The 22,224-nt window shown below is 39.2% G+C and overlaps 1 protein-coding gene across 6 annotated transcripts in view; it reads left to right on the forward strand.

Annotated features, from left to right (window-relative positions):
* Nucleotides 1-22,224, forward strand: part of EXOC2 (exocyst complex component 2) — a 203,679-nt gene that overhangs the window by 90,504 nt on the left and 90,951 nt on the right. For all 6 annotated transcript variants that reach the window (XM_046639503.1, XM_046639504.1, XM_046639506.1 and 3 more), the window contains 4 exons: nucleotides 3,766-3,911; nucleotides 4,046-4,127; nucleotides 4,797-4,899; nucleotides 9,990-10,108. In XM_046639503.1, the coding sequence (XP_046495459.1) occupies nucleotides 3,766-3,911; nucleotides 4,046-4,127; nucleotides 4,797-4,899; nucleotides 9,990-10,108 (450 nt within the window). The remainder of the gene's footprint in view (nucleotides 1-3,765; nucleotides 3,912-4,045; nucleotides 4,128-4,796; nucleotides 4,900-9,989; nucleotides 10,109-22,224) is intronic.

The following is a 22,224-nucleotide window of genomic DNA, read 5'->3' on the forward strand; positions in this document are numbered from 1 at the left end:
GATTTGGGAGTCAGCAGCATAGAGATGGTAGTTGAAGTAACAGAACTGAATGATTGCACCCAACTACTGTGTCAAATAAAAAAGAAGAAAGCCAAGGGCTTCAAACACTAAGGAATCTCAGTAAGAGTCAAGTTTTTGAAAAAGAAACTGACTTTTACTCAGTGGTATGCTGGTAAATGTTTAACCAACTGGTTTTCCAAAAAAACAAAAAGAAAGCTAATCCTAACATTAGCATTTCCAGTGTGTAAATTCTCCCATCATGGTTGATTTCAAGCTACCAACTTGACATTACTGAGCTGAAGGTGAGAAGAGATGGGAACAATCGGCTCTTGCAAGCGGTGTGAGCCGACTGCCGCTCTTCTCTCACCCCAGATGCTGTTCTGTGTCCTCTATGTGGCGCTCTGGAATTCCAGGGTCAGGCATGGCTCTGCAAACAAGCGTTAACTGTTGGTAATGCACTATTGATGCAGTGTCCTTATTTTATAGATGGCAGCCTAGCTAGGAATTTTCTGGAATCTGTTAAGAGAAACAGACAGATATAGCAGGTTGTTAGGTCTTTTGTGGTCCTGGTTTGAATCTGAATTTAAGTATACATTTTAAAGTTACCTTAAATTTCCAGGTACTTTAATGTTTCCTTTCCTAATCCACCATTCAACCTGCCTATTCCTAAAATCAACTAGGTTGTGATGTATGTGTGGCAGGGCTCCACTCCTTCCACCGCTACCCCCATCCCCTGTCCTCACAGCAAGCCGAGAGCACAGGTTAAAAATCACTTCTGTGATGGACTGTCTCAAGTGTCAGTGCCATGAAAAGAACCAATAAGGTCACTTTGAAATAAGAGAAAGCATAATATTTACTTTGAATAAAATGCTTGAAATCATGCCAGCATTAAAATTATGTGACTAGTTTTTCTAGATGATGGAAGTTCCTGGCACAATTAAAATTTCTATTGTTGTTAAGGATATAAGATCAGTGGGCAGGCATGAGTTTGGTTTGTCGTTGTGCAGGGCTACAGGACCTTTTCTCACCATCTTTTTTTCCAGCTTTATTGAGATGTAACTGACATGTAACATTAAGTTTAAGGTGTACAACGTGTTGGTTTGTTACAGTTAAATATTGCAGTGTGATTGCCATCGTAGCATTAGCTAATACCTCCATCACATCACGTAATTTCTTTGTTGTGTGTGTGGTGAGAACATTTGAGATTTACTCTCTTAGCGACTTTCAAGTATCTAATACAGTATGGTTGACTGTCGTCACCATGCTGTATATTAGAGCCCCAGAATTTGCTCATCTTCTTATTGGAAGTTTGTCCCTTTGACCATCATCTCCCATCTTCCCACCCTCAGCCCCTGTAACCGGCATTCTACTCTACCTTTCAGTTCCGCTTTTTTAGATTCCATATATGAGTGAGACCACGCAGTATTTGCCTTTCTCTGCTGACTTATTTCACTTAGCATAATGCCCTCAAAGTCCATCCGTGTCCCATCGTAGACCGAGGAAAATTTTATTGCTCTGTCGGCCCAGCTACGCTGGCGGAGCCAACATCATTACAGCTGCATTACTGTCAGTGCTCGGGGTGCATCTTTAACTGAGACGATGGCGTCACTGTCCTGTCAGCTGACGCTGAGACAGTCTCCTGGTGAGAGGAAAGGACCAAGTTTCAGATTGAGGTTGCCCAGGGCTGGTAGATGAAGGTCAGGATTTGTTCTGCAACCTTATGTAAGACCAAAGACATGGTTTTCGCGATCACGTGGTCCAGTTAGTGTTGTTCTCTGGTTACACACTAGATGTTCAGACCCAGGCCCGAGGCTTTCAGGTGATGTTCTCAGTGTGAGAAGCTGGAGGGAGGGTGTGGATGGATCGGTGCCCGGGAAGGATTGTTACTGGGAGACTTGGCTGATGGCTCATTTGTGACTTCACATCGAATGTGAACACCCCTGAGGAGTTGTTTCATTTTCTTCTTAATGGCCCTAGAGCATAAAGACATTTTGTGAGCTGCTGCTGATTTTCATCTGCCTGCATAAATCTTGGTTTCACTGCTTTCATTTATTTTGTTACTGGATATAATCATCCAGTTATCAAAGAGTTATGAACTTTATTGTAAATGCAGTAAAATTCACAACAGAATAATAATTGATACAAATTATCTATAAATTAAATTTATAATTTTTCTATGTGCAAAAATTAAAATTCTCCATGTGTACATACATTTCTGTATAGATTATAATTTTGGAGTTTATAACGTCTGCCTATGGATTTTCTATCTGTACTTGTTTTCATACTATGTAGAGCAGTTAAAATTATTGATATTTTTTTATTACCTTCAAAATAAGATGAGAAAAATCTAATTGTGAACTTTTTATACTTTTTGCCAGAGATTCCTTCACTGTACAAAAAAAAAAGTGCTTGGGGATTTAATATCCACAGCTCATACAGAAGTAATCAACCTTTTAAAAATATTCAGTCCCATTTATGTATTTATTCATTGATGAAGCCTCAATTTATGAAATTTATATTTTTAAATGCTAAATAATTTTCTTTGAAGAAAAAGTTTTAACTCTCATCAGACTTCAAATATTTATTTAGCCACCATTGTGTGGTTTAGTGGCAAGAAAGGAATGTATTTTTTCTTGTCTTAGAGTAGAAATTTAGTATTCCACATTAAATAGCATGTGGTGAAAACAGCTATCTTGACAAAATAAAGTTTTTATATCAGGCCTTTAAAATTTCAACAGAATTTAAACATTATTTAGATAAAACAATTATGTTACAAAGACGACTTTTAGCACAATCAGGCCAGGCCACCCACGGTGTGGCCCAGAGAACTCGGCCTGGCCTGCGCGCCACCCAGTGAGACTGAGGTCATTTCTTCATCTTTGCTTCAAGTGCAGTCACTAGACCAGATAATGCGGAAACTTTTTATGAGCGACGATGAAACAGTGGAAAACAGTTTATCCTTTTTTTCCCTTTCCTGGTTACTAATTAAAAATAATTCACAATTGAAAAAGTTTAACTATTTTTGTACATAGTAAATTTTGCTTTAGATAAAGCAGCTCTTCATAACTGTGATTCATATAGTTTGAGGTCTTTTAGGTAAAAAAAAAAAAAAAATATATATATATATAAAGAATGTCCACTTTGTGTATAATTTTGTAAGAATTAGCTGATTTAAGAAATACTAATTAATGATATGTTAAAGTTTGTCATTTTAAAATGCTTATGTAACTTTTTGTGCCTGCTACATAAAGAGAGAGTTTTACCAAGAAATAGGCTTAGTTCTAAAATATTCCTTTGGAGCAACTTTTCTAAAAATGTTTTTCTTGTTTTGTTTATTACCACATATATAGATATTGAATCCAGGGAATTTAACTAGTGGGTATGTGTGTATGCATATATGTGTGTGTGTTTTAACCTATTACCTGAATTAGTGAAATAACCTTAGGACCCAGAATTGTCATAAAATTTAGAAGAGTGGCTAAAATAAATGTAGGTTCACATTAGAGAATTTATTTGGGCCTGGTGGATATGGTTATATTTAATTGGATACCATTCTTAACATATGAAAAGACTTAGGAAGCAAAATGGAAATTGTATTTAGCAAAAACCATAAAAGATCTCCGATATAGTTAAGTTTTAAAAAAGTCTATTGAGTTTTAACGTAAAGCTACAATAGCAATCTAACATTTTGTTTCTTTTGCCCAGTTACGTGTTTTCTGATTAAAATCAGTTTTTATCTATGTTCTTTTTGTTCTTTTAAAATAGGAGCAAGTAATACTGCGGACACGTTATTTCAGGAAGTGTTAGGTCGAAAGGACAAGGCAGATTCCACTAGAAATGCGCTCAATGTGCTTCAGCGATTCAAGTTTCTGTTCAACCTGCCTCTCAACATCGAGAGGAATATTCAGAAGGTAGAGTGCCTATTTATGTACCTGTGCTTATAGACGTCATACATTTTAAAGAGTTGTTAAGATGGTTTTTATCTTAACCAAGTGTCTTCATTATACTTTACTGACAGTCTCCAAAATGTTTTTTTATTTTAAAGGGTGATTATGATGTGGTTATTAATGATTATGAAAAGGCCAAGTCACTCTTTGGGAAAACGGAGGTGCAAGTTTTCAAGAAATGTAAGATTTGTTTATTGCTTTTAGATCTTCTACTTTCCTTTTACAGGAAGAATGTGGAATGTATTCAGCAAAGAATGTTACTTGAGTTTTAGTTTTTGTTTATGTGGTGCTTTTTAAAATGCAAACAGTTACTTCAAAAACAACCTTACGGCTTTTCTTGCTAAGATGCAGTGAACATGAGTGACTGCAAGTATAGGATCATTTAGTCTTGGACATTCTTTGCCGCTCATTAACACATCATGCTATTTAAAAAATATTTTTTACTGGAAAGAATCAATTACAGATATTTTATAGAGATGGAGACCTACATTTTAATCTTCCCTCTTCAGAAAGACCAGTATATTTATGAATTCTAACCCTCCTTTAAAGTAAACTTAAGCCACTTTGGAAACCATCTCTAATGCCAGAGTTACAGAAAATAAGAAAAGCCTAATATGCCCTATGATAATGCCTTATCAACTAGGAGAAATAGCACAGGGCTTATAGAATTTGAAAATGAAATCCATAAGAGCTCAGAAAACGTTTTTTTATTTGATCACTCCAGGAAGTTCCCTTGTGCCTCTTCTCAGTCAGCCCCTGGACCGCCACGGCAACTACTTTTCTGCTTTCCACAATGTGATTTTAAATTTCCATTTTGTAAATCTTATGTATTCTTGCCTTTTTAAATAGATTATGCTGAAGTAGAAACACGGATTGAAGCTTTAAGAGAATTACTTCTGGATAAATTGCTTGAGACGCCATCGACCTTACATGACCAAAAACGTTATATAAGGTAAACCTGCAAGAGGTTTTGACAATCATGTATATCTGTCTAGTACTGGCTACATCACCTAACTCTTAAAGCTAATTTGGGGGAAATTAGGAGGTTGATGAAATGGTGAAAGAGAGGACAAAATAGCAGAAATTTAGAAGTATCTAGTGTAGGACCCACAAATTCTTTTGTGTACTAATGAATTTGGGAGTATTCACTCTCTAAGGGCAGGAAAATCCTGCCAATGTGGGGAAAGGAAAACTAGCCTCTTTGCTTGGTCACCAAGTCCTCCTGTTCCACAAGGGCTTCCCCAGCCTGGGGTTGGTGTGGGTGTTGCCCCTGTGGGCCCCCACCGGCTACAAGGTGGGGTGGCTCCCTGTGGGGTTTAGAGTACAACACACACACTGGTGGGAGATTCTTCGTGCCACAGAGTGGGCCACAGCTCAGCAGTAAAGTTCTGAAAGGTTTTAGTTTCAAAAAGAAAGTGGGAATACTTAGAAAAGACAGCCAGTAATATTAAAAGTGATGGACATCACAAGGTACGACAAGACGGTCTTAGAAGGAAGCAGTATGGCATAATGGGACTGGCTGCCCCTTTGGATGACTCTCTGGAGTTCTCAGTCTCCTCATCTGTGAGACGGGCGTGAGAACACAGTCTGTGTCTCAGGGTGATTGCAGAGACAGTCAGGAGGATGATTAAGGTTGTAATACAGCTCCTGGCACACAATGAGTAGTCAATAAATTACATATATAAATCATATTTATACCAGGATTTGGAGACAAAGCATATAGACTAGAAGCTATGATTTAAAAATCTTAACTTTAATTTCTGTGGGCATATTTTTGAATGATATTTATGTATTTGGCTGTCATTGCTATGTGACCATTGAAAATAATTTCCAGGCGTGGAAAGAGGTTCTGGCCTGAAAGCTGCTGTGTTTGCAGTTGTGGTGGGGACGAGGGCCCACACTCAGACCTGTATTCTGGTGATGCAGGAGCACAGTCAGTGAATGTCAGTGTCAGCACGTTGAATGTCAGCACGTTTGTGTTGGAAGAGGAAGGGGAGAGGAGGCTGGACCAGTGGAGTGGAGAGCACTAAGACTGATGGCTGCCGCTCCCGAGGTCTGCAGTACACCCACGTGCAGTGCTGGATGCGCTGTGTACGTAGTTTCCAATCCTTGCAGCTGCCGTGGGGGACAGTGTGCAACACCCATTATTACGAGTCAGGAACCTGAGTCTCAGACTTCATTGCTTGGTCAGCACACACAGTAGGACTCCTGTTTGTCTGGTTTTAAAGCCGATCTTTGCTTTTCTCTAGTCTGCCTCCATAGGAAAGAATGTATTTGGGGAATTTTTCTGGCTTTGTAGAATTGTAGAAGTTTAAAGCTGGAAATGAACGTGTCAGTTATCCAAGTGCTTTTTTTGAGCATGTAAAGCAGCAGTTCTGGGAAGGTTATCGTCTCGTCCAGGATACACAGCTGGTTAGTGTCTGTGGCCCGCTGTGCTGCCTCACTAACTGCTTTGTATTCCCCTGTTGACATTTTATTCTATTAAATCTGCAGCGGTACTATTTTAAACCATATTGAGCATATGATTTCTTTATGTAGCGAATTGCCCCTTATTTAGATAACTAACGTGCAGTTCTTATAACTAGTTAACCTCTTGGATATCATTTAAAAGATGGTAGGTGTTAAAAAAGATTCTTTTTTTTTTTTAAAGATTGGCACCTGAGCTAACATCTGTTGACAGTCTTCTTCTTGTCCCCAAAGCCCCCAGTACATAATTGTCCAGTCTAGTTGTCAATCCTTATGGCTCTGCTGTGTGGGACGCCACCTCAGCATGGCCTGATGAGTGGTGCCATGTCTGTGCCCCGGATCTGAACCGGCGAAACCGTGGGCCGCACAAGTGGAGCATGAAAACTTAACCACTCGGCCACGGGGCTGGTCCCCAAAGATTCTTTTAAATGACCTATTAAGTGCCTTTTTTCTGTCATTTTAAGGGGGAAAGAACAGGAATGTCAAGTAGTTTACTTAGTTTTTTTTCTGAGGAAGATCAGCCCTGAGATAACATCTGCTGCCAATCCTCCTCTTTTTGCTGAGGAAGACTGGCCCTGAGCTAACATCCGTGCCCATCTTCCTCTACTTTATACGTGGGACACCTGCCATAGCATGGCTTGCCAAGCGGTGCCATGTTCATACTTGGGATCCAAATCAGCAAACCCTGGGCCAACAAAGCGGAATGTGTGCACTTAACCGCTGCGCCACCGGGCCAGCCCCATTTACTTACTTTTTAATCACTTTTATTTTTGATGTTTTGAGAAGATACTGAGCAATTCTGTTATCCTGTTTAAATTGAGGTTTTTAGTTATTAATAAATAGGAAAAATGGCATCATAAGCAAAGTCTATTGGACTTTGGGATCTCTGATGACAGGTGCTGTGAGCGCTGCGTGGGGGCGGGGCGGCTTTATCCTCAGCAGAAATGCGTCTTCCTGCATTATGGAGTCCTCTTCCATAATCGGAGTTATGTATGGTCTGAGTGGAAACCACATTACTACTGTATTGTCTTGCTTTTGATCACTATTTTGTCTATTTACAGACTTTCTGATTATTTTCACTCTCCTTATTCTGCCTTGATGCTAGTAGCTTTAGCAAGAAGCAAAGTTTCATATACTTCTTTCATGTCACTGTGGTCTTGTCCTTGGTAATTGTTAAAAATTATGTCAGAATATGGCTAAAAACTTTAATTCTTAAATTTTAAAATATTGTACCTATGCTCATTACAACTAACATGCTTTACCTTTTTCCCTCTAAAAAAGCCTTTTTAAAAAGTTTCTTTCATGTGAAGTTTTAAAACAATTCACAATAACGTGTCATATTCTAAAGATCTTTGAAATTAAACTACTTAATTTTAAGCTACATACTAAAAGAAAAGAAGAAATTTTATTGGATTAAGTCATTTAACCAAGGAAAAGCCTAGCACAGGTTATACTTTAGAACTGAAGCTCTGTAGAATCTCTCAGAGAACAAATTTATCTTTCTTTATAAAACTCTTTTAATGTAATACCCATAAATAAGACGATAGAAAGAGGATTATTATTACATTTTGTAAGCACCTAGTCAACATACTAAAGAGATGTATAATTTTAAAAGTTACTAAGGAAAAAAACTTATTGATTCTCTTCCAGTACTACTCGAGAAAGAGCCCTTGTAATGGACATCTATGTTCCTGTTCAGTAGTTTAAAAGTTAAAAGGAAACAGCTTTCCTAAAGGAATATTCCATTATTTTACTACTAATAACCAATCTGAGGATGTTATATGAGTGAAAGTGTTAGGAGAAAGTGTTGCAGAAGTATTCAGAGGCAAAACAATCCTATGTAAGGAGAATGCTAAAACAGATTATCCCCAGCAAGAAAGAATAAAATCATGTTTTTGGAAAGAAATGACACAATGTACTATTTGTCATATTTATGTTCCAGACAATAAAAGAGGAAAGCCTAGTGTGAGAGGGAGAATCAGATTGGGTTTTGAAGGCTTTGAAATGAATTATGTATGTTCAGGCTAAATGTAATCTGTTAGGTTGTAGTTTTCTTCCTGGGAGGCTGTTAATTGATTTGTCGGTCTCAGCACAGACACAGCCTCTTCCCAGCCTGTGATGAACGTCCCTGGGAGGCGGAGCAGCGCCTGCTCGCTGCCCTCGGGGCTGTCGCTGGGGTGGCCTGTGCAGGGGGGCCGTGAAGTTTAAGGGGCCCTTTTGCGGGATGATCAGATGCCCAGCTCTCCTCAGAAGCCAGGCGGTCTGCATTAGCCTCTGAAGGTCAGGGTCAGGGTGCATAGTTCCTAAATGTGATGTCAGATTTCTTCTCCACATTTTAGTTATTGCTAACTTATTGCAACATGTTTCTCCTCTAATTAGCTGCTAATTTAGATGCTGTGAGTCAGGAAACACCAGGACTGGAGACACGTGGGAGAGAATCATCAGTGTGCCCCCGAATGATTAACATTTGACTAGAGGTCACAGCCTATAACCGTGTATTAAAATTTATCATCAAACAGAAGTCTCTAACCTCTAGAAAACACAGAGCTTATGGTTTAAGAATAATTTGAAGACAATAAATTCAGCTTTCAGAATTCATTTAATTGGATTTAACATGTTATATTTATGTATTTTATGAGAGCCTAGGGCCAAATCTTGAATATTTGGCAGAAGTTTTTCCAGTGAAATCTATTTCAGTTGTCTCTCTGGGTTTGGATAGTTTATCTACAAAGAAGACTTTAAAAACTAAGAAAAATGCCCATGCATACTGTATTTTCTAGAGAAGTATTTTCTCAAGCAGTCATGAATTAGAGTTTAGACTTCAGAGGTAAATGCTTGTCAGCAAATCTCTTCATATAATAAAAGGGCCTTACATTTCGGTGGCCCGGCCGACTGTGTAGAAAAGTGTCACACTGCCATCTAGTGGCCGTGCTTCAGAACACAAAGGAATACAAAACCACTGGTCAAGCTCGCGTCAGCTGTCCTCGCCGGCTCCAGCCTGTGTCCTGTGTAATGACTGAGGACTAAGTAGAAAGACTCTGTGAACTAAATGTAAAAGATAAGTTCTCACCAAGAAGACCGGATTGTTGTTAGTTGTCTTTGTCTTCTTGCTTATCTTTTTATAAAGTCCTAAGTTTTTAAAAATACAGTGTTGGGGCTGGCCCCTGGCCCAGTGGTTAAGTTCGCGCACTCCGCTTCGATGGCCCAGGGTTTCGCAGGTTTGGATCCTGGGCGTGGGCGTGGCACCACTCGTCAGGCCACGTTGCAGTGGCGTCCCATGTGCCACAATTAGGAGGACGCACAACTAAAAATACGCAACTATGTGCTGGGGGGATTTGGGAGAAAAACAGGAAAAAAACAGTGTTATTGTTTGTTATTGCATGAAAAGAAATTTGAATTTATTTTATTTAGAACTAAATATTAAAGACTAATATTTACAAGAGCTTTACTAACTGATAAAATTTTAGGTTTTCTTAAAAAAGGTAATGATTTTAAAACTTCCTAGCTTTCCTTTTGTCCTCACTTATGGCTGTCTGGAGGAAGCCTCCCTGGTCAGCTGTGGCCTTGCCTTTTCAGGTACCTGTCTGACCTTCATGCCCCGGGGGACCCTGCATGGCAGTGCATCGGAGCACAGCACAGGTGGATCCTTCAGCTCATGCACAGCTGCAGAGAAGGCTACGTCCACGGCCTGCAAGGCAAGTGCGTCTCTGTGTATTCTGCTGTTCCCTGTGGCTGCTAGGTGCTTGATGACTACGGGGGAGGGTTGGTCAATTTTCTTGATATCTGTACCTGTTTTTTTTTGTTTTTTTGGCCCCTGGTTAGGATTATACCTGAGTAACAGAACAGGGAATGGGGAAAACTCTTTTAATCTGCCTATTTTTATGACTGACTGGCAGTATTGACAAAGGTTTGGTTTAGGAAACAATAAACTTTTGTGGGAAGCAACATGGTGTTGGAGAAGTGATATTAGTCCTTGTTAAAGGGTAGTAGCCTAGTCATTATTTATTAAATGTATGTTGCGCCCTGCTGTGTACCAGGCACTGTGCCGAGTAGAGACAGACAGTGGGGAGTAAAACAAAGTCCTTACTTCCATGTAACTAACCAGATACAAACCTGTGACCAGTGATAGAAAGAAAAACAACGGTATTCAGAGGGAGACCTGAGGAGAATGCTTTAGATGGCTTGTTTGGGAAGGCATCCCAGGAAATCTCCATGTTAGCTGAGAATTAGAAGGATGAGAAGTAGCCTGCAGGGGTTAGTCCAGCCTGAAAAAAGGGAGCAACCTTTGCAAAGGCCCTGCGGTGAGTCTGAAGGAAGAAGTCACAGCTATATTCACATGCAGCTGTATCCACTTTTCTTGTATTATTCCACCATCCCACAGTACTGAATGCCTGCCATGTGTGGCCACTGTTGGGCACTAAGGATACGATGGTCGGTACGGCACACGGGGGCCTAGCTCACACAAGGCTTACAAAACAGCCAGGGAGATGGACAGGGAAGGCAGCTAGGAGGGTGCAGTGTGCTCTAGTCTGAACCTGGGAAGTTCCGAGTGCTGTGGCAGCACTTCAGAACTGTGTCCGAGGCGGTTTCAAGGCCACGGAAGTGAGGTTCCAAGATCTCAAGGAAATGACACTTGTTTTGAGATCTGAAAGAAATCTGCATTGGTGGAAATAGAGGAGAGGAAGGGTAAAGAGGTAAAGACCGTTCCAGGAAGAGAAAGTAAAATGTGCACTGGGCTTCCAGCGAGAAAAGCCCGCTTGATTCTGTGTGGCTGGAGCTGAGAGCATGATCAGAGCAGACAGAGTGGAGGCTGGAGTGAGGAGGCGCCAGGTCCTGGGTGGACTTGGTGGGCCCTGCAAGGCGTTTGGGCTTTATGTAGAGGGCCCTGGGGGAGCCATAAAGGTTTGAAGCAGGGGAAAGACCTAGGGAGACTTACTTTTCAGTAGACGAGTCTGGCCTCTGCGTGGTGGACGGACGGGGCGGAGGCTGCACCGTGGGTTCAGGCAGCTCGCGTAGTACGGAGGTGGTGGTGGGGAGAAGGACAGGGGTTGGAGAGCTGTTCAGAAGCTGGCACTGACAGGACCTGGTGACTGAAGAATGTGGAAGAGGAAGGGGTCAGGGAGTTTTCCCGGTTGTTTGACCTCAGCAGCCAGTTAGGAGGATGGCACCATTGAGTTAGGGCACCTAGGGGAGAAAAATGACCCTCTTCCTTTTCGTTTGGACAGGTTGATGTGGAGTTGTTGCCACACAAGTGGGGACTTACAATAGGCAGCTGGATTTATAGAGCGAGAGATCTGGATGTGGTCTGCATGGAGATGACCCCTGGGAGTTGGTGCATTCCCCCAAGATGAAAACACGAGAAAACTTAGGACAATCTCCTGGGGAGTGATATTTACAGAACTGGTAGAAGGGAAGTCTGCAGTGGAGAGGAAGACGGGGTTGGTCACCGGGCCAGGAGGGGCCCGGGGTATAATGTCACGAAACCAAACAGAAGAGGAGTGATCAGCAAGGGAGATGGAGAATTAGATAACGAGCTGTCCTTAGATTTAGCACTGAGGCTATTGTTGGTGACCTTAGGAAATGCAGTTTCAGTGGCCTGGGATGACAGATTATATCACATAAAGCACAGTGATGCTTACAAGCTTTCCAGGAGGAGTAAGTGAAGTAATGTGGCACAGAAGGAAGTACAGTGGAGAGGTCACGATTATTTATTTATAGCATAGTTTCGTCATGAATTAGTTGGCTTGGATTTGAGTACTTTCCAGCTGTGAATTTGTTCTTTTCTATTCTTGATATTTAAGAAAACCCAAATATCTCTTTATTGATGCCACATCAAAATTCCTATTAACATCACTCATTATTTTCTAGTCTTAGCAAGTGAAAATGACATGATGACATGCATAGTCTCTAGTCTTTGGGTTGTTTAGAGGGCCTTGCAGGTTTGCTTGTTGAGTCTATTGTATTAGGCAGGACTCTCAGCCTTGTCTGCCCATCAGAATTCCCTGTGTGTGTTTACAGACTGTCATTTCCTGGCCTCTACCCCATTCCTACTGAGTATATTGGAATGTCTAGCAGTGGAGTCCAGCATTCGTATTTTTTAAAGCTCCCAGGTGCTTCAGATACAGCTAGGATTGATAATCAGTGCTATCTTCAGAACTAGAAGTACAGTGGTGAGCAAGACCAACATGGCCTCTGACCTCTGGGAGCTTGTAGTCTAGTGGGAGAGATACATTTTAAAAAATCACATAAGTATTTATTTATCACATAAGTATAATTAAGAAAAATGTTAGGAACTGGGCAGTACAGAATTTTACCCCAGTCTAGAGGAAGTGATATTTCCACTGATCCTAAATGACAAGTATTAATTATCCAGATAAGGAGGCGTGGAGAAGTAGTCCAATCCCTCAGTAAATGCCACTCCATCCCCACGCCATGAAGAGGCTAATCAATAACAGTGGGGATACTCTCCAGACATAAACAAGATACATGGCTCACGAGTGATTTTCCTACTTACACTATAACAAACAAGCTATATAATTTGGTTATGAAAATATTTGAATTTTGGGGATGTGTGTGTAATTTATGAAAATGACATATGGACTGTTGGAATTGGGAAAGTTCCAGTGTCCTGCCTCTTATTGTCACATCAATACCTGAAATACCTGATGGCCAAAGGTTTGAATCTCTCTTGAAGGTAAATGAAGACACCTTTACCTGGTGGAGTCCTTCCCTGTCATCTTGATGTTATGTGTTGCTATACGTATTAATCCAGACCTGCTTAAAATCAGCATTTCTGGAAAAAAAAATGACAGTAGCTTATGTGTAACTGGAGCCTTAGCTTTTTTATTCACTCTGACCACGCTTGTTGCAGAACTTGCTCCTCGCTTGTGAGTGTGAGATAGTTAAGAATGTACATTGAATGGATCCATTTGTTAGCAATGAGCTAACGTAACAAAAATACCAAGTTTCATGAGTTAGTCTTTTTTCTTAGGAAGTGAAAACATAAAATTTATAGCTCTTTGAACTTACTATACAAATTTCATGACAGTACAATATAAATTTCCTGAATTCATTAGCTATTCGTAGGTTGTATTTTAATTTAGGTTATTTTTAATCTTCCTTTGACGTCCAGAAGAACACGCTTAGCTGCGCCCTCTTTCAAGTCTGCAAACACTGCTGCTGTCAGTGACAGAGATAACCCCAACACGGAAGAGCCTTTTAAGTGGAAGATCACTGTGTTCTTGTGAGCTCACAGAAGGAACTTTTGTTATTTTATTTTGGAGAATTCCAAACATACTTAAAAGTAGAAAGGATAATGTAATAATCGCTCATGTACCCACCCTAAGTTCAGTGGTTATTAACTCATAGCCAATCTTACGTTATCTATACCCTTGCCTGTTTCTTCCCCCTCCCTCACCCTGAATTATTTTGAAGCAGGTCACATCGTTTCATCCATAATTATTTCAGTATGTAATTTTTATCAATAAATATGCTTTTTAAAATCTGTAACCAAAACACCATTATTATTACCTAAAATATTATCAATAATTTCTTTATATCGTCAAATATTCAGTTAATTTTCAAATTCAGAAGCAATTTAATATCTCCAGTATCTAAGTACTTTGATATCATTGCTTTTTCATTGATACTGCAAAGGCAAATGATACCAAATGTGGCACAGATATAAACAGAACATGTGTTTCCTAGAAAGGAAGAATTAACCATTAGTAAAATATGGTCCACTTTGGCTGATTTGCATTTAGATACTTATCTGGTTGTCATCATTAATGCATATGTATGTCGTTGGACACGTTAGCTCTTTAATGTACGCTTATGTGCATTTATACAGGCAATGTAATTATATAAAATATAGGTGTTTGCCTTAATGATAAGTTTACTGAGAATAAGCACAATTTTTCTTTTATGTAATCTACAGCCAATTGTTTATGATGGACTCTCAATTGATATTTATGAGTGTCTTAATTATATATAACATAAATGTAAGGTAATGTGGCAAAGGTGTCCTAAATGTCATTTGGACTTTCTATTGGATGTCATCTCCTAATTATGATATTTTAGATCTGGAAGAGGCCTGGGGAATGGTCTAGGTCAATAGATGATTTTAGGTTTATTTTGCGGTTGACGAAGGTGTCTCAGAGCAGCCAGGTGACGGCCAGTTTTTCTAGGCCTTGGGTATGGCAGAACTGGCGAGTGGTCCAGACTTCCCCGCATCCCAGCAGACTGCACTGCCTCTGGACCAGTGCAGTAGGACAGCAAGTTCCACAGCACCTCTCTGTGTTCTGTGGCCGCAGCAAATATTTCATCAGACAGGATTTCTGAGTGTGATGAACGTGACAGTGACAGTGCCTGTATCTCCTCTAGCACTTCGCTGTGAAGCTCCGTCGCTTTTATCCAGGGATTCTCAGGAACCTGTTTTCAGGATGAAAGCTTGCTGCATTCTAAGTCTAAAGAATGAGTTGTAAGTTCTTTGATTATAGTGTCTGTACTTGGACTTTAACACTGGAGAAGAGACGTGGTTGTAATTGTTTAAGGAGAACCCCAGGCAGAGCGGTGGTTAAGAACTGAGGCAGTCTTGTGAAATAAAATATAATTTTAAAAGATGGACTATAAATATTTCAGACAGGAAAAGGTTTCTTGGTGTCTTTTTTAAGTAAAGCTGGTCTTTATCCATGAACTTAAGAAACCTAATTAACATATAATTCTTTTTTAAGTCTTAAAAGTCTTTACACGGTGGTTTGGGGGAAAAAATGTTAATTGTATTTAGTCTTGTGGTCTTCAGAGAAAATTTTATGAGCAGAGATGGTGATAGATTTTCAGAGACAGCAGTCTTACATTAAAAAGCTACCTTTTTCCAAGCAAGGGACAAAAACAAGAATGAATAAAGATTAATACTGTAAAAACTCATTTTGAGAGCCTAAATACTAATGGAAGAGTTCGGTTGTTTTCTTCCAGCCTGAACTGATTAACCATTTTGCTTCTCTTTGCCTGTATTCAAAGCAGCCCTGTCCCCTGAATTGTTGCACATGGAAAACTTTTACTACCTTATAAGAAGCGTCGTTCGTCTCTTAAAATTCCTGTGAAATAGGTCCAAAATTAGACTAAGTCTTCAGGTTTCCTGTCAGGAAGAGCCTTTGGTTAACCCCCTACTGACATGCTCAAACAGGATTTTTAAAGGTAGCCTTCAAAGGTGTTTTTTTCTTTGTTCTGAAAATGAGTTTAACTCTTAAAATAGATGCTGGCTATATCTAATAACTCAAGGAAAAAGGCCTTCGCCTGTTCCTCAGAGTAATTAGTCCCTCCTTTCAGATATGTGTTTAATTAGGACTTCCTGGGAGGACATGGTGGAATATGGCACATAGGGGACCCTAGGAGGAGGAGCAGTGGATTTTTACAGTAGTCGCACAGCAGAAGGAAATACATTTACACGTGGCTTAGGCTCTCTTTGCAAACAGCTGGCATGACACACCTGAAACGTTTATTCTGAATCTTCACGTGTGGCTCTATTATAGAAGAATGTATTAAGACTAGAGGCTATGCTAAATATCTCGTCTTTTAATTATTTCGAACATTGAGCAGTTTATTAGATTAACTAGTTGCTGAAATAAAAATCTTTATCCACTGACCTTAAGATATAAAAAGGCTATATTTTCAACTCAAGCTCATAAAATACATGCATAAATTATATTTTACCAATTTATGAATAATTTTGTGAATTTCTACAATATCTGTATTTTTTCTTGATATTTAAAAAATGCAGCTATGACCTTTATGTACCTAATTTATTGTTATAGTTATAATATTTTTTTTTAATTAGTGGGGTTAATAAATATAATTGTGGCATTTCCATAATGTAGGGTTAGGTAGATTTTCCTGTGTGCTGGATTAAATTGCAACCTCCATTAGCTGACAGCAGATTCATCGAATTTTCTATGGAACTATAAAAATATTTCCATGGTTACAAAAGACAGTAAAAATGTATTGTTATACATATATTAAATATTTTAATAAATTACAGTTTTTATTTTAAAGTTTTTATAGTGAAGCTATACATGAGAAGTTTCTTTTATGAAGTGTATTTTCTGGAGATTTAAAAACCTAGTTTCTCTCCTGACCGTTTATCCTAACAGTCTGATCCCAGAGCAGTAGCAGTTGATTTGAAAGGAGGAGAGGAGCGACCCGGCTGCAGAAGCACAGATTTGGGATGCTCACTTGAATCCGGCCTCTCTTCCCCGCAACAGAGGCCCTTTCAGGCCCTTTCGCTGTAGGTCGCCAGCCCAGCTGGGTCCACGTGTGTCTACTTTTGCATGTAGTGACTAGATAGTATCTTTTAATTGGCTTTAGAAGATGAAGTGCTTCTAAATGCTTCCATTGGGATTTATTCACTTGCTCTGAGATTTATAAGCTATAAGCTTAGAAGCTATATGTAAGCTATATAGAAGAAAGTAGATTTAGGAGAGAGAAGTAGAAGAAATTACCAGTTTATGATTGCAATAAAAAAAATGTTCTGTCTAGCAAAGTAGTGGTCTGATTTTTCTTTCCCATTTGTGCTTTTTTCAGAAAGAGAAAAAGGGCTGACCCCATGGCCTAGTGGTTGTTTGTGTGCCACACTTCAGCGGCCTGGAGTTCAGATCCTGGCCACAGACCTGTGCCCCTCTCGTCAGGCCATGCTGTGGCGGCATCCCACATTGAAGAACTAGAATGACTTACACTAGGACACACAACTATGTACTGGGGCTTTGGGAAGAAAAGGAGAAATGAGGAAGATTGGCAATAGATGTCAGCTCAGGGCCAGTCTTCCTCACCAAAAAAGAACCATACCTTTAAAAAAAGACAAAAAGGAAGAGAAAAGAACCTAGGTGATATTCAGTGTGCCATGAATTAGATTTACAGGGCATACCATTAGAAATTGTCAGTTGTTTGGAAAAGTATGTTTATATAAGTAGTTCTAATTATCTGAATGCAGATCAGCAGGTTTTTACATAATAATTGTAGATTTGACTTTTTAATCTAATTTAAAAGACAATTTTAGCTTCCAAATGAAAATTAAGACTAGTAATTAATACTACTAATGTAAGCAGTTTTTTTGAAGTCAGTAACCCAGGACTTGAGAATTTGGTTTCCTCTTCCAAGAGCATACATTCGTTTGTGGATCTGGTATTAAACTGTCAGCTATTGAGGGCCATAGGGAAGAGTGGGATTAAGTTCTCTTTCCTTGTTCTTTTATTTTGTACTAGATTCTGTTCACCTTACCATGAATGAACTATCTTTGTTAGATCAGACAGGCCAACAAGGCTTATGTCAAAAGGACCTTTTCAACCTGTTAGCTAGCAACTGGCTCTCTCCACTGTCTGGGCTCACTGTACGTCTGGAAGAGGGCTCCTCACAGCCGGGAGCCGTTTCACCTCTAAACCACGTGCCCTGTCCTGAGAGCAATGCCTTTGACGATGAATGTCAAGCACACGTTGAATGTTAGCATTAACTGGTAATCTAAAAATATTCCTTATTACAAATATTGTCATTCCATATTATATCATTTTTGTAATAATTCTATTACTTATATATTCTAAGCATATTTTCTCCATTTTAATCTATATATAACTGCAAAAAAACCTGTAGTAGTTTATTAAAAGCATAAATAATTTTGGTTATTCACCTATCCAGCTTATTACAAATAGGTCTTGCTTATGTAGCCAATGTCAGCCAATAAATGCTTCTTCAAAGCTCACACCTATAGTTTTGCTTTTAAAATATGTTTCCTCTTTTCAACTATTGTTTTGAATGATGTTAAAATGCCCATCAGGATTGTTGCCTGCAACCTGCTGAGGACATTTCTGACCCTCTAAAAAGTGAAGTGAGGTTAACAGAAGTATTTAAATGTATCTCCTTCATTTAATTAAATGATCCCCTTTAAATTGAGGAAATGCCCCTGTAGGAACTATATATAAATATAGGCATAAGATCGAAAAGAACATTTTTATCTGTTGTCGCAGGTCTGATTGGTGAGGAATTTGTAGTTCTGCCGTGATGCGCCCGCCCCGGCCCCCAGCTTTGGCACTGAGATTCTCCTGTGTGCTGTGCTTGAAAGGAATCCTGTCTTGCCTGTGTCTGTGGAGGCTTCTTGGCCCCGCGTGTTTGGTCAACAAGCAACAGTGGGTGGTCAGGCTGCACACAGCACGGGAGCCCGCTGTGCACAGGAACATGTGTTCAAAGGTGTTTAAGGGCCGTGAGGAAGTCAGCCGTCCTCTGAGAGTGCGGGCCAGGTCAGTGTTGCCCACACTGTTGTGGACTGTGAGAAAACTGCCGTGGCAGGCACGAGGACGAGGAGATACAGTACACTTCTCCACCTGGCTCCACATCTGCGGCCCCTAAGGAAGGCCTCTTCTGCCCCTTGTGCTGTGTGGAGTCTGTTAAACAAATAGTGACCTCACTTGCATTTAAAATAGGGAGCCCTTGCAGGGGTTGAGTTGAAAGGATTTGACTGAACGTGATAAGGTTTCCTGGAAGTCTCGTGGAATGCTAGGTATAATAAGCGTTTTCTGTAAAGTCATTATCAGTTTTCTGTAGGAATCAGTTTTAAGGTAAACCCTAAGTTTTCGAGCTTTGCAGAAGATAGTTCCATATCTATATGTTAGCATAAAGCTGAAAAGACTTTTTATCTAGAAGAAATCTCACAGTTGTTGGAAAAATATAGCAAATGTGAAACAGCAAATTGTGAAAGGTGGATAGTTTATTTTCTCTTAGAGAAGTAATACATTTTAGAATTTTGATTATTTCTACACTACAGCTTTTATTATTTTTGTGAAGTAACTAGGATTGTTTTACTAATGTTTTGAAGAAAATAACTTCTGTAACTTTTGAAAGCAAAGTTTCCATTTTTCTCTTATTAAAACAAAATTTCTGTTCTGTTTATATAGTATTCCCCAAATGGTTTTTCTAATTTTCTATTTGTTTATAATCTGTTAAGTTTCTCCTGCGTACTCACCATTAGGAAAGGAGTTCCTGTTGAGAATGCTGGTGGCATGTTACAGAAGCTTTGTTTAACTGGCGAAACAAAATGTTGACTCTTGATTGTCAGTAATTAAGAAACTTACTCATAATTTTTTTATTTTAAATGTTTGAAGGAATTTTTCTTCCAAGATGCTTCTTCCAATCATCTATAGATATGTATCTTTTCTTTGATGTATTCGTAAAATTGTAACTCAAACACTAGTTTGTGGAATTTAGAAGATAAAGCTACACCCTAAGAATATTAAGTTCTAGAATTTTGTTTGTGTCTTTCTTCCTACAAACACGACACAGGATTTTAGAATTGGAAATACTATAGTGATGGTTTTTCATGCTGTTAGGTATGTTCCCATTTGCAGTTTTGTCTCTAGAATAATCTCTACCTTGTAGTTATTCCTCACATAACTTTGCTGTAAGGTCCATAATAACAAATATTATGAAACTGATGAAGTTTTCACTGTTACTTTTTTGTCGCCTTTAGTATTTTCTTGATGTAATTTCCTTTTAAGGCTTAGTTTTCACCTTTGCTCTCTGTGTGAGGCAGACTTTTTACACATTCAGATGGCACTGCCATCAGTGTCCTAAGTTGTAGGAATAGTGAGCAGAATAAGCATGTTTTTCATTTTGTTCTCAATGGTAATTTAAAGTTTGAGGTTCAAACTTTGTATCATAGAATCAGAATTTTACAGCTAAAAAAGACTTTAAAAATTGCATAGCTTTAAGCTCTAATTTTTTCAGGTGATGGCCCCTTAGGTCCCCTGCGGAACCCGTCCCAGTGCACAGCCTTGAGAACCTTGGGGAGAATCGATCCCTGCCCCAATCTCACATACAGGCAACACTTTGTTAGTGTCAGCGGAACGAAGGCAGAAAGGTACCACTTTTTCAGTGAGGTCATAATCCTGTTTGATAAAAGCTTTTAAAAATATTTCTATCTAGAAAAAAAATCACAGGACCAGTTCATTTCTAGAGAAGATTTACTGTCAAGAAAACAAATGACCTCTCATAACGTAGTAATGCAGTATTAAGTGTTAAAAAGAAACAGTTTTAGGAAAACTTGAGTGTCTGTCACCTGCCAGAACGTCCCAGTGCAAGCTGACGCCCTAGCGGAGGCCTGCCTGGTGGCACCGCGGAACGCCGCGCTCGCTGGTCCCGGGCAGCTCCTGGAGCTTCTCAGGGAAGGAGGCTAAGGAACGTGGTTCCCGCGGTGAGTGATCTGCACGTAGATCACAGCGGGACGTCCTGACTTCCTGATTCTCGTTTGGAACTGTTGGTGCTGTCTAATGTGTATATTTCCCTGGAACACGTCAGGAGATATCGCTGGCATATTGTGAGTAAGACAATCAAGAGAAAACAAACTGATTTCTTGTAAGAGATTTTAAAGTCTTTTGCTGATTTTGTGTTACAGAAATTGTTTTCTTTTTATCTTTTTTTCTTTTAGAATAATGCTTACTTATCATCAAAATCACTTCCTATTTATAATAATTTTGAGGTAGAAATGCCAAGTCATATAATTTGTTTAAGAGGAGTGTCAGAATCCTCAAGGTATTTTTTTTGACACTTGATCATAAATAATTTGACAACTGAGATTGACCATGTTTTCGTTAATTTTCTCGTCAAAGGATAATCCTCCTAATTCCCTGTAAAATAACTCAACGTAAGACCTTTTTTCAGAGGAAAGCAGCCGGCCTTCGGGGAGAAGGCGTCTGAGTGGCGCCCGCCGCTGCTCTCCGGGCTGTGCGTCTGTGCGCAGTGCGCGCGCGCCATCTGCTGGCCGCTCTGCAGAAGTGCGCTTCACAGGTGCGCTCCACATGCTGGCTGGTCCTGAGGGGCATGTGCTCTTTTAGCTCCCCTACTGCGGTATCCTTGCTGGTAATGCCACACTTACCACTCAAGAAATTAGTTCACGTTAAACTTTCTTTTCCTGATGTCACGGAAAATGGTGATATGGTTTCTAGGAGAAGAAAGGCATATTCTCAATACAGTTTCTGTTATTAAAAGGAAAGAGAAATCAATCTCCTAACAGTTTCAAGATTTACTTAAACTACATAAACGACTTAATATTTAGCCATTTTAGTTAAAGTTGGAAATATACTAGTTATGGGAGAAAACTTTTTCTGAGGGTCTACTTAAACAATGATAATTGTATTTTTGTAGGAATGGTATATAGTGTATTTTTAGGAAACTAGGAAGTGTTTCCCTTCTTAATCAAAAATTTATAGTCCTGAAATCTTCAAGAGTAACATGTAACATTTTAAATTAAAGCATTCTCTTCTTGCACCTTTTTATATGTTACAAATTTTTATTCTATATAATTAATGTGATGTTAAGTTCTGATCCCTTTATATTTCCTATTAAAGTATGTGAGAAATTGATATTTTGATATTTCCCGAATTCTACAATTAATAGCAGTGGCACCTATATGAACTTTATCAAAGGAAAATGTTAGTCATTAAAGCTTCCACAAACCACTTCCTCTTTATTACAGAGAAAAGTCAGTTATAAAAAATATTTTCTTCAGTGTTTTCTTACTCAGTATCACATAACTTTTACTTTGTTGTATTAAAATACTGAATTATACAAGTCTTCTTATCTTAGATATAATGTTTTCCAAAGTAGAAATGCATGTAAATAATTTAGCACAGTAATTCAAACAAGTAAGTGTTTGAGACATTTCTCTTCCACTAAGAAATCTGTTCAAATGACTTAATTTCTATATCTACCTACCTGGTAGAATTTGTGAGGAGGCAGGAGATGGTGCATAGTGTATCATGAGGATGCAGGAGAT

This window comes from Equus quagga, chromosome 15 (assembly GCF_021613505.1).
Source record: "Equus quagga isolate Etosha38 chromosome 15, UCLA_HA_Equagga_1.0, whole genome shotgun sequence".
Lineage (NCBI taxonomy): Eukaryota > Metazoa > Chordata > Mammalia > Perissodactyla > Equidae > Equus > Equus quagga.